Below are 12,688 nucleotides of genomic sequence, written 5' to 3' on the forward strand. Positions count from 1 at the left end.
GATGTAATCAGACTTTATCGCTGGATGTTACTTTAGCCCCATTAGCACAGCAACAATTCCTGGTAAGAACTAAATTTAATGCCATCATGGTGCTCCTGCAGTTATTATTTTAAACCGGAGCATTAAAATGAAAAAAAAACAATGCAATAGAATAAAACAGTGTAAGAAATTGTTCCAACTTAGACAGGCTACATTTGATTTTATTTAATCGCCTACTGGATTTAGAATTGATTTATCGTATTTTTTGCATGTGATCTTTACAAAATTCCTGGTTGAATTAACATTCAGTTTCAAAAATCCATATTATTTGCCTAGACTGTTTGGAGTTAGAGAAACAAAATCCACAGAGAATTCTGGTGCATACACCAGGTTAACTCCACATCAGTTCAGTTCCGAGATTGCCATTCCCAGAAACAATCAGGCAGTATTGTAAATAAAGTTACTGTTGCCTCGTCACATGAGAATAGTACAGGAAAGATAAAATATTTATTTTTAGGCTTGCATGCACCAAAAGCAAGCGATTGTATTTTGGTTGGCAAAGACTGGTTGGTCCAAAGGGTTGCTTTGAATATAATTGTAGGCATTGCCCTAACAACCTCTCTGCTGATTATGCTGCTATTTTCAGTGTACTGAAAGCAAATACGTTTCAGGCATATGAGCTATGCAGAGAAACAAACAATCTGCTGAGGGACTCGGGGTCGAGCAGCAACCATGGGAGGAGAGGAAGTGTCAATGCTTTGAGCTAAGTAGTCTTGATGTAGGTTATGACCTGAAACATTGACAATTCCTTTCCTCCCAACTGTGTTCCTCCATCAGATTAGAACAGGTGGACTTGCATCGCCAGGTGTTCTAAGATACTTGAATTTCCTTTAGATTCTTGTTTCCTTACTCCCATCCGTTTTTACTCTTCAGATAGTTCAAGCTCTCAGTAGGAAACTACAAAGGATAAAGTGGATACATTGGGCTGGACTGGGCTTGCTATACCCATGTACCACAGCCCACTCTATCCCTTCACCACCCCAGCAAACCCCCACTCCTTTCCTCACAGTCACACAGCTCATCAGTAGTGGTTCAAACAACTTCAAGCTCAGTAGGCACAATCTCCCTACAAGTGGGGTAGAATGCCCAAAGCAACTAGGCAACTGGGTGTCGATTCTGTTGCTAAGCCGCAGAACACTATATGAGCTTTTCACAGTTCATGGTGGATGTAAGTAACTAAGTTAAACAAAAACTACTAAAAAATTAAAATTTTCAAAGGTAGCCTAACTCACAGGAAATTAATTAACATAAAATACCTGTACTCACCTGTCCAATTTAACTATTTTTAAGAATAGTAACTTCTGTCAGTACAAAGATTTTCTCGACTGTTTCCAGTCAGAACCAGAATCAGCTTTATTATCACTGACATATGCCATGGAATTTGTTGTTTTGCAGCAGCTGTCCAGTACAGTAGATAAAAAAGCCAAAAAATAAAATTACAAGTGTAAACAAGATCAAAAAGATATGTGCAAAAAAAGAGAAAAATAGTGAGGTAGTGTTCAGGGGTCCATGGGTCATTCAGAAATGTAATGATGAAAGGGAAGAAGCTGTTCGTACAGCTTTGGGTATGTGTCTTCAGGCTCCAGTTCCTCTTCCCTGATGGTAGTAATGAGAAGAGGGCATATCGTGGGAGGTGAGGATCCACTAAGATGGACTCTGCCTTGAGGTATCAGCTTTTGAAGATGTGCTTGATAGTGGGGAGGCTATTGCCCATAATGGAACTGCTTGAGTTTGCAACCTCTGCAGCTTTTTACAATCCTGTGCCATTGGCATTCCATTTGAGCTCCCATTTTATTTATGCAGGGCTTAGAAGAGAAGTTAGAGGAAAAATGGCTTTCTGTGATGTCTGGGCCTTTTTGTCTCATTTTTAGAAAATCAATTTGGCCTTAAAGAGAACTGTAATGTTTTTGAAGTAAGATTCTGATGCTATGTTGCTGGCAACAGTTTTGAAGCAGTGTACTCATATTGCTAATAATATTTCAGAAGAAAATATACAGGCTTGCATGCTTCACCAGCTGAATTTATTATTTGCCTTACTTGTTGGGTACTTTTACATCACGAGCCATGTGAAGCACATGTCAAAAACTTATATTTAATATGATTTTTTGTTATCAATACTTCAACTAGAACTAAACTTATGTTCTGATCATATTCTCTGATCAGGGTGGAAAATCTGCATAAAAATGGAAAATTTCTCCTTTTGGTCCCAGGTTATGTGGAGGTTAAACTAAAATATCCAAGTTGTGCAAGAACCTGATACCACCTTTATATTGGATAATGGCCCCGAATCTTGTCGTAGCTGTAACTTCAAATAAATTTCCAATGAGGAACCAAGAAATCCTTATTTAAACTTCATTCTCAGGGCTTCCTTTCCTTGTCATAGATCATGCCTAATTTCATCTTTCCTTTTAGTTGTTCTTTGATACATCAAAATATCTGCATCAGCCTGTAGTAAATTGAATTATGCATGGTATTTGAATAAGAATCAGAATGAGATTTAATATCACTGGCATATGTCATGAAAGTTAACTTTACAGGAGCAGTACAATGAACTACATGATAAATAAATATGATGAAAAAACTGTGTTACATTAAATATGTATTATAATAGTTAAGTTAAAATTAAGTTAGGATAAAAGTAACAGAAATAAAGAAGTATTGAAGCAGTGTTCAGTAGGGTATGCCATATGCTCTTTCTCCCAGTTTTTTTGCCAAAATCCACCTGGCCATAGTGAGACCAGTGGAGATGGGAAACTGCCAGGGAAGATTTCTATCTCAGAGCACTGAACTTGCTGGTAAATTATGTCAAGAATTGCTGGCAGTTCTACACAAAATTGCTGGTTTCTTTCTGGAAAATCAGGTCCAATTCAACTTAACACAAACATGATATCAAGGTTACTCAATAAAAATTATTCCCAATTCACGTAACTAATTAATTTCATATGGTCCGTATTATTTCTAACTCAGCAACATATGAACTCTACCCAAAGTTTTTGTCTCTGTCATCATGTTGAAAAGTCCAAGCAGAGTCAATTGGAGTAAGAGAGTATTATGTGCCTCTCTCTTAGTAATGACTGGGCTGTGACAATACAGCCTCACTAACACCTCCTTATACTTGGTATTTATGTACATGGGTGTCTACTGTTGTGTCTCAGTGGCAGCTTAGATCGTTGTTTCAGAACTATAGCTGTATAAAAGAGCAAGGTGAAAAATGGGGCAAATGATGAAGGAAACACAAGAAACTGTAGATGCCATAATGGAGTGAAGTGGAAGATCCTCTCTTTTCAGAAGACCAAGTCTGTAGCATTCAATTCAGGTGATCTTGACCTTTATACAAACTCAAGATGCAACTTCCATAAAGCTACCAGAGACACTAAAAGATAGTTTGTTGTTCTGACTTCATGGAACATAGGGTTTTTATGGAAAAATACGGAAGTAGATTGCCAGGCCTTGCTTGCACGCAGACACTGCTGCTGCCCAGGTAGGGACCCAGCTGGGTTTGAACTCAGGACCACCTGCATGAAGTCCAGTGCTGATGCCACTACATCACCAGCTGACCCAAAAGACAATACTGGTCCAAATATTACAGTCCAGCTGTACTATAATGAGCTACAAAGCAAAGCTGGGCAATATCACCAACAACCACACAACCCTTCCCGATGAACTTAACACATACCATGTATGTTTTGAACAGAAGAGAATGGGTATCTCACCATCAGGCTTAAGTGCACTGAACCTACAAGACAGTGGGACAGACACAAGCTTAGCCTTCACGAGGGTAAACCCACAAAAAACATCAAGGCCAGATCTGTCCCTGGCCATGCCCTAAGATACCATTTAGATCAGATGGCAGGGGTACATGCAGACATTTTTAAACTCTCCCTGCCTCCGACTATAGATCCCTCTTGCTTTAGGAAGACCACTGTACCACTATCATCCTGGTAACCAAGAGAAACAAGCTAATTTACCTTAATGACTACCACCCAATGACTCTAACATCTCCCATCATGAAGTACTTTAAGAAGCTGGTCATGGCACACATTAACTCCAGCTTTCCAGATAACCACATCTCAGTGCAATGTGTCTATCATGAAAACAGGTCCATGCACTGGGTAAATTCTAGCCCAACACTCATCTCTGACAGCATCTGGATTGTAAGGATATATACACCAATAACTGTAGCTTATTGGCTACAATTCTGCCTTTAATACCATTATTTCAAGCAAACTTATCATCAAACTCGTGACCCTGGGAGTCAATACCTCCCTCTGCACTGGATTCTTGACTCTCTACCCAACAGACTGCAATCAATAAGGATAGGTAGCAACACCATAGTGGGTTGCATCTCAAATAGGAGATAAGAGAGGTATTGACACTCTGTCAAGGTAACAATCTTTCTATCAATGTCAAGAAAAGAGCTGATCATTAACTTCAGAAAGTGGAGCAGTGTACCTGATCCTATCTACATCAACTGTGCTGAGGGTGAGAGGGTTGAGTGCTTCAGGTTTCTAGATGTGGACATCACCAATAGCCTAGCTGGTCCAAAACGTTGATATTACAATCCAGAAAGCCCACAAACACCTCTACTTCCTCAGGATGTTAAAGAATCCAGCACGTCCCCATCGACACTTACCAATTGTTACCGATGCACTACAAAGAAAATTCTCTCTGGGATCATAATGGATTGGTATGGGAACTGCTTTGCATCTGACCACAAGGAACTTCAGAATTATGGACGCAGCTCAGCACATCACAGGAACCAGCCTCCCTTCTATGGACATGGTCTAGATTTCTCTCTGCATCAGTAAAGCGGTCAGTATAATCAAAGATCCCACCCACCCTGAACAATCACTCTTCTCCAGTCTTCCATCAGACACAGATAAAAAAACCTGAAAGCATGTACCATTAGTCTCAAAGACAGCTTCTATCCCACTGATATCAGACTCTTGAACGGATCTCTGGTGTGAGAAGATGGAGTCCTGGCCTCACAATCGACCCTGTTATGATCTTGCACTCCGTCATTTACCTGTACTTCACTCTTTCAGCAGCTTTTACACTTCATTCTGCGTTGTTATGGTTCTACTTTATTTCTAATTCTATACACTGTGTAATTGTTTGATCAGTATGAGTAGTATGTAAGCCAAGCTTTTCACTGAATCTTGGTGCATGTGACAATAATAAGCTGTTGCAGGCTCCCCACTGATCAGGGATGACCCATGGATGTTGCGTCCAACCCGCCCTTCAAGCCAGTATGCAAGGCAGGACAGTACAATATGGAGAGCAAGCTGTTGCCCCTACAGCAGGCTCCCCTTCTCTATGCAGCTGATAATCTAAAGGAGCAGCAGAGACGATTACAGCTTGGCACCCCAGCGGTGTCACCGGAGTGGCCGGTCAGCAGCATTAAACTCAGTGTCGAATTGTACTAGGGGCCCCAGCTCTGGATTTTACCTTGGCGTTTACTCACAAGGGTTTCCCCATGTGTAGGTATGGCTGCAAGGCAGCAGAGGTTTGAGTTTAGAGTTTTCCTTCTCCTAGATGAGCTGCCAACCATGACTGGTGAGTTCCATCCACCTTTGCCTCTTCTCCTGTCAGAAGAAATGTTTCCACAGGGCTTAGTAGCTAAGCCACATGTGAAGGCCAGGAGTGGACTTGGTTGTCAGAGGTTATGGGAGATGCGTGCCACTGGGAGCATTTAATAGGTAGTGGGAGTTAATCCCTACTACACCCCTGGCTATGACAACTTTAAGGAACCAATAACTTACACCAGTAAACAAAACTCAGAGGGGTCAGGCATCATCTGTGGTGGAAAAGGAATAGTAGATGATTTGGGCCGAGAATCTGTATCGAGCCAATTATGAAGCATCTGCCCACTCCACTGCTGGCAAAACCTTTCAAATGCTGAATTGCCATGTCCTAGTGTTAAATTTTGTTTTAGCAGCTACTAGTTAGTACATTTTATCATTATTGGTATAATAACGTGGTGGCAGGTTGTCTTTTTCACACTAAACTTGAGCTGGCCTTCAGTACAGACTGATTGGTTAAACGTTTTAGGCAATCTGAAACCACAATCAAGCAAAAGTGTGGCCACAGTATTAAAGAGTGAACTGAATTCACTCTATAGAGGTAGGTCACAGCACTGATGTGGAAAAATGAAGGAAATATTCCACTGGCTCAAGAGGCTACTTCTCTGAGGAAAAAGCAAAGCAAAAGGAACTCCATTTTGTATTAACCTTTGCCAAAGCTATCGCAGAAGTACATTGCACTTGCACGATTTCCAGAAACAGAAAACATTTACCAGTGTTTAAATTCCTATTCCCCATCTCCACATGTACAGTATGAACAAATTATACCCTGGATTTCCCAATGCCATTCTAGTTGGAGAAAAGGTCTAAAATCCTGGAATTCATTGCTGACCAACACTGTGAACTTAATGCTGGGGTTCATCAGGAGAAGGTGGAGTTGGCAAAAAAATCTCCAGAATAAATTAAAGTATTTCAATAAGTTAATTAATATTAATAATAAAATCAAAATTGGGAAAGGAAAAAATCAACTCTTCAACAATTGACACTCAGAATATAATCCTGTGTCTGACAAGGACTCAGCTCTTGAATTCCCTTTCTAAATATCTGTCTCTTCACTTTTGTGTAAGCGCCTTAAAATCTAACTCTTATCCCATGTCCTTCTCTGGCCTGGGGAAAATTCTTATTTGGGCACAGCCCAGTGATAGGCTGTTTCCTACAGAAATAATGATATGCAGTACAAGTTGCTGTTATAAATTTTCATGACAGTAAGTTAATTTTGTTTATAAATTAATGCTAAGAATTAATTACTTTAAGAACCCAATAAGTCACTGCCACACATTGTACTCTGCTTTTAAGATTAAGTTTTGTCACAACCTGGAACGAATCCAGCTTTGGGCCTGAAAGAAAAGGAATCATCGGAACATCAGGAATAGATAAACCAACAAAGCATCAGCTTCACTTTAAGCCAGGGGTTCCGAACCTGATGTCCATGGACCCCTCAGTTAAGGGTAAGTGTCCCTGGCTTATAAAGGTTGGGAACCCCTGCTTTAAGTATACCTGCTTACCTGAGCAGAATTTTTGACATACTGCTCTTTCAGCATAGGTCTGAGTATGCATTTGTTGAGGGTTAAGTAAACTCTTTTGCTAAGCACTGAAAATATATGGATCTCTCATCTACCCTTGAGAGCTAACTCTCACTTCTCAGTAAGGGGGCAGAGACATAATTAAGTTGCGACATTAAGTATGCCAGGTTTCAGCCATGGCTCATTTGTTAACACACTGAGCAAGCAGGTTGAGCAATGAAGACCTGCTCCACGGATTTGGTACCCAAACTCTAAGCTGATAGATAGCCTGAGAGTTCTATGCTGTCAGAGGTATTGCACGGAATATTAGCTGTGAAATACTAGTTCCCTATGACTCCTTCAGGCATACGCCAAAGAGGAACAAGAGTTATCCATAATTTCTGGTCAATACTAAATCAATGAATATTTAAAACTATCATGCTTATCAAAGATTCAACACTAAAAGTATTTAATTGGATGAAAAGTGCTCTGGGATGGTTGTAGAGATGAAAGGTCAAGAGGAAAAGTAATATTATCGGTATATATTAGAGAAAAAGCTTTTATTTATTTTAATTAAATTCTGTTAGTTGGTTACATTTGGTTATGGTTGGCATGGTGGCATAACAGTTGGCACTGCTGCCTCATGGGTCCAGGGACCCGGCCTGGATCCTGACCACAGGAGCTGTCTGTGTGGAGGTCATATGCTCTCTCTGTGACCATGTGGGATTCCCCCGATGCACTGACTTTGTTTCACATCCTAAAGATGTGCTAGTGTGCTGTTGACTACAACTTAGCCCTCAGTACAGGGAACTGATAGAGTTAAGAGGACATTGATGAGCAATATGAGCATAAAGAAATAAGCTATAGGCCCACAAGAGAAAAGGAAAAGGGGATGAGACTGATTGGGTGCTCTGCTGGTGTTTGGTATGGTTTTGATAGGCTGAATGGCCTCCCTCTGCACTACAGAATCATAGAAACATGTTGTCATAGAGCACTGCAGCACAGTAAAAGGCCCTTCATCCCACCTAGTCCATGCCAAACTAAATCTGCAACAAATCTATAATAAGTCTGTCAAACAACCATGCACAATCCAATATGAAGAAATACAATCCTGTGCTTTACTGAAATGACAGGCTGCAATTTTAGTATTTTGTATTAAAACACAGTTCTTCAATATAACTGCCTCACAGGATAAAAGCCTTCTTATTTCAGTCACTGAAGTAATAACAAATGTCAAAAATTCCATTAAAGTAATCGAAGCTAAGAATCTAAATTCAAAGCTTATGCTAAAAGTGACTATTATCGCTAAAATTAAAACAGCTCACAAAATTGAGTCAACGCATTTAGAAATATGCTTGTTACCTCCCGAAGTGGATCATTTAATTCCTCCAGAATGCTGTCCTCATCAAAGATCTTGCCTTGGTAACGGTGCTCATAGTAATCATGGATCTTCTGCCGCATCTCAGCGGGCAACTTGTGGAAGGACATGTATTGTTCTACTTGCTTGTACTGAAATGAGAAAGAGAAAAGTTATGTAAGATTAGCAGAATTGCCTTGTATTGGGCAGGGCAGAACCAAAGCTCCACAGTATGGTTTTATAATAATGTTAACCAAATTGTTGGACAAAATGAAAATTAAATACACTGGCCAAAAATGAGAATGTGTAGCACTAATTTTGTTCCACCAGCATTACATATCGAGCAATAGTTCACTCGCAGAGTGGAACATCTGAATCAAATAATACCCCTCTGGAAATCTGCTTGCAAATCACCCTTGTGCATACAAAATGTTGCCTTTGGCATCCATGGGATGACATCATTCCCTTGAGAGCCTAGTCAAAACAATGTTCAGAACAAGCTATCTAAATGTACCTTCTTGGAGCAGCTCACAACCCCGAGGTGAGAATCTGAAGCAAGTGAATTCTGAATTTGACTTCTTAAAAACACACTTGCTCTTCTTGAGAGATTACCTATCCTGTCATTGCACGCTTCCAGCTGTTGGGTCTTCTTCAATAGCAGACTCTGCCTCTCCCCACCAGCAGACAGATTCTCTACCCTTGACTTGATCCCACACTTCCTCTGTAAGATAGGCAAATGTGATCCTCACCTACCCCTCAACTGCCATTACACATCCCCATGTCCAGCCCTGAAGTTCTGAATTTCTTTCCCATCTCTCCACCAAAAATGAAATAGTTGGGGGAGGGGTGTTGTGGTTGGGGATGGGGAGGAGAGAGCCTTTTGTGAATACAAAGTGGGCAAGGAAGTTAGGCCTCTCATGCCGTGGATTAGAAGATTTGTTAGTGCAGCGTTTTTCACCAGCTGAATATGCTGATTGAGGCATGAAGCAATTTCTAGACCCAGTTAAATGTACTGTGCAAATACTCATAGAAACTACTCTTCAGAAGATGGTCTCAGTCCCACCACGGTCATCTCGAGGCAAGTATTCAATAGTACTCAGACCCTGCCTGGGCAGAAAGGATCTAACAGGGAAGGTCCCTCTCACCACCAGCCAAGCACGATCCTGATACTAGTTTGAAATTTCTATTGATGTATATAACTCCAATATAACTCGGAGTCCTGCCATGTGCAGAAGTTTGCTGATGACACGGCCATAGTGGGGTGTGTCAGGAATGGACAGGAGGAAGAGTATAGGAAACTGATACAGGACTTTGTGATATGGTGCAACTCAAACTACCTGCGTCTCAATATCACCAAGACCAAGGAGATGGTGGTGGACTTTAGGAGATCTAGGCCTCATATGGAGCCAGTGATCATTAATGGAGAATGTGTGGAGCAGGTTAAGACCTACAAGTATCTGGGAGTACAGTTAGACGAGAAGCTAGACTGGACTGCCAACACAGATGTCTTGTGCAGGAAGGCACAGAGTCGACTGTACTTCCTTAGAAGGTTGGCGTCATTCAATGTCTGTAGTGAGATGCTGAAGATGTTCTATAGGTCAGTTGTGGAGAGTGCCCTCTTCTTTGTGGTGGCGTGTTGGGGAGGCAGCATTAAGAAGAGGGACGCCTCATGTCTTAATAAGCTGGTAAGGAAGGCGGGCTCTGTCGTGGGCAAAGTACTGGAGAGTATAACATCGGTAGCAGAGCGAAGGGCGCTGAGTAGGCTACGGTCAATTATGGAAAACCCTGAACATCCTCTACATAGCACCATCCAGAGACAGAGAAGCAGTTTCAGCGACAGGTTGCTATCGATTCAATGCTCCTCAGACAGGATGAAGAGATCAATACTCCCCAATGCCATTCGGCTTTACAATTCAACTGCCAGGAGTAAGATATGTTAAAGTGCTGCAGTTAGGACTCAATGTATTTAAGTAAACTACTTAAGAACTTTTTAAAAGTTATTATTAATGCTTTTTGAGAGGGTGATTTTAGATGCATATCATATTTTTACTGAGTTAAGTATTGTATGTAATTAGTTTTGCTACAATAAGTGTATGGGACATTGGAAAAAATGTTGAATTTCCCCATGGGGATGAATAAAGTATCTATCTATCTATCTATCTATCCTGACAACTGAATTTGAGAGTGTGCTTAAGGATCTATCCTGAGTAATCTACCATCTTTTTTTTCCCCAGTAGGGTGCTGCTGGATTGACATATGGTTGAAGATGTTCTTCCACATAAACCTTTCTGTAAGGGACTGATGGTGTGGCACGCAACAAATTTATGGAAGGTTCCAGAGCAAAATGGTGATTCTCAAACTTCACTGCAGATGTATCCCTCAGAATTTTCTATACTTCCATCAAATCTTCGCTCAGACTTCTATGTTCCAAGGAATGAAGTCTTAACCTATTCATTTTTTTCCTTATAACTCGGGCCCTCCAGACCTGTCAACACCCTTGTAAAATTTCTCTGTACTCTTTCAACCTATTTACATCTTTTCGCGAGGTAGGGTACCAAAATTGCACACAATACTACAAATTAGGCCTCAGCAATGTCTTATACAACTTCAACATAACATCCCATCTCCTGTACACAGAAACAAATAAGAGCTGTGCTCTGTGTGAAAGAAAATCTGATGTCATACTGAGATAGATTTAAAAATGGAAATCTTGTAACTAAATGATTACATTTGAATGTACTTCCTTAGTAAGATTTATTTAAAGAATAAAATACAGTATACGTTTAGGAACAAGTTGCAGAAACTGCATTGTGTTGGCTTGAGGTTAAAATTAAATTTGCTTTTCAAATTGAATACATTATCTATCATAAAACTTTGACTTCAACTGTGACCATCAATTTTCACTTCCTACAATATTTTCCATTCAGATGCTAGAAAGAATTATGGCATGAATTGAACATTAACTAAAAACTTAATATTAAATCATTAATTCACTTTCAACCATTCAATAATTACAAAGTTTCAATCACTATTTGTATTTGATTGCTCATCCAATTAGAAGAGGAGGATAGGAGGAAGTATTAAAGTCCATTATACTTGTGCTGATCTTTAGTTAAAGCTAACAGCAGCTTAAGGGACCCACATTCTAACTGTAATATATTCATGATATATGCTACATTATACATATATCATTAAACGTACATTGAAAATAGAACACCACAGCATCATATAGACTCTTCAGCCATGATGTTGTGTTGATGTTATAACCTACTCTAAGGTCAATTTAACTCTCCTGTCATACATAGCCCTCTATTTTTCTATCATCATGCGCCTAGCTAGAGTTTCTTAAATGTCCCTAATCAACATTTCCCACAACCCTTGGCATGGCATTCCATGCACCTGCTACTCTCTCTCTATATATATAAAAAACTACCCCTGACATCCCCCATACTTTCCTCCAATCATCTTAAAATTATGCCCCTTTTATTAGGCATTTCTGCCCTGGAAAAAAGTCTTTGACTATGTCTCTTATTTATGTTGATCTATGATTCTTATCTTCTTGTATACCTCTACGAGGTCATCTCTCAACCCCTTTGCTCCAAAGACAAAAACCCTAGCTTGCTCAAACTATCAACATAAGGCATGCTCCCTTTCTTTTCTTTTTAAATCTTTTTACTGATTTTAAACAAACATAAATGAAACATGAATACAAAGAGCTTGAGAGTACATAATTAATAGGTTAATGTATAAATACAAATAGTTGATAATCCATATATAATAACCTCCCAAACTCATAGTGGTTACAAAAAATGGAGAAAATAAGAACCTCTCCCCAAAAAAGGAAAAAAACCTAACCAAAATGGGCCATTGCATTATATCAAATATACACAGTAGTGTCAGTAACTGTGCACCTCCATCCAAATAATTAAGGATAATAAAAGTAAGGTTTAGGAAAAGTCAGTTTAGCTCATATGAAAATGTTGAATAAATGGTCTCCAAGTTTCTTCAAATTTAACTGAAGGGTCAAAGACAACACTTCTAATTTTTTCTAAACTCAAACAAGAAATAGTTTGAGAAAACCACTGAAATATAGTTGGAGGATTAATTTCTTTCCAGTTCAATAGGATAGATCTTCTAGCCATTAATGTAACAAATGCAATCATCCGCCGGGCTGAGGGGGATAAACAACTATTATCCACCACTGGTAA

The 12,688-nt window shown here is 39.7% G+C and overlaps 1 protein-coding gene across 4 annotated transcripts in view; it reads right to left on the reverse strand.

Moving 5' to 3' along the window:
* Positions 1-12,688, reverse strand: part of LOC140737758 (potassium/sodium hyperpolarization-activated cyclic nucleotide-gated channel 1-like) — a 382,146-nt gene that overhangs the window by 185,745 nt on the left and 183,713 nt on the right. For all 4 annotated transcript variants that reach the window (XM_073064381.1, XM_073064378.1, XM_073064380.1 and 1 more), the window contains exon 5: positions 8,486-8,632. In XM_073064381.1, the coding sequence (XP_072920482.1) occupies positions 8,486-8,632 (147 nt within the window). The remainder of the gene's footprint in view (positions 1-8,485; positions 8,633-12,688) is intronic.

The sequence above is a fragment of the Hemitrygon akajei genome, chromosome 13 (genome assembly GCF_048418815.1).
Source record: "Hemitrygon akajei chromosome 13, sHemAka1.3, whole genome shotgun sequence".
In the NCBI taxonomy this organism is placed as follows: domain Eukaryota; kingdom Metazoa; phylum Chordata; class Chondrichthyes; order Myliobatiformes; family Dasyatidae; genus Hemitrygon; species Hemitrygon akajei.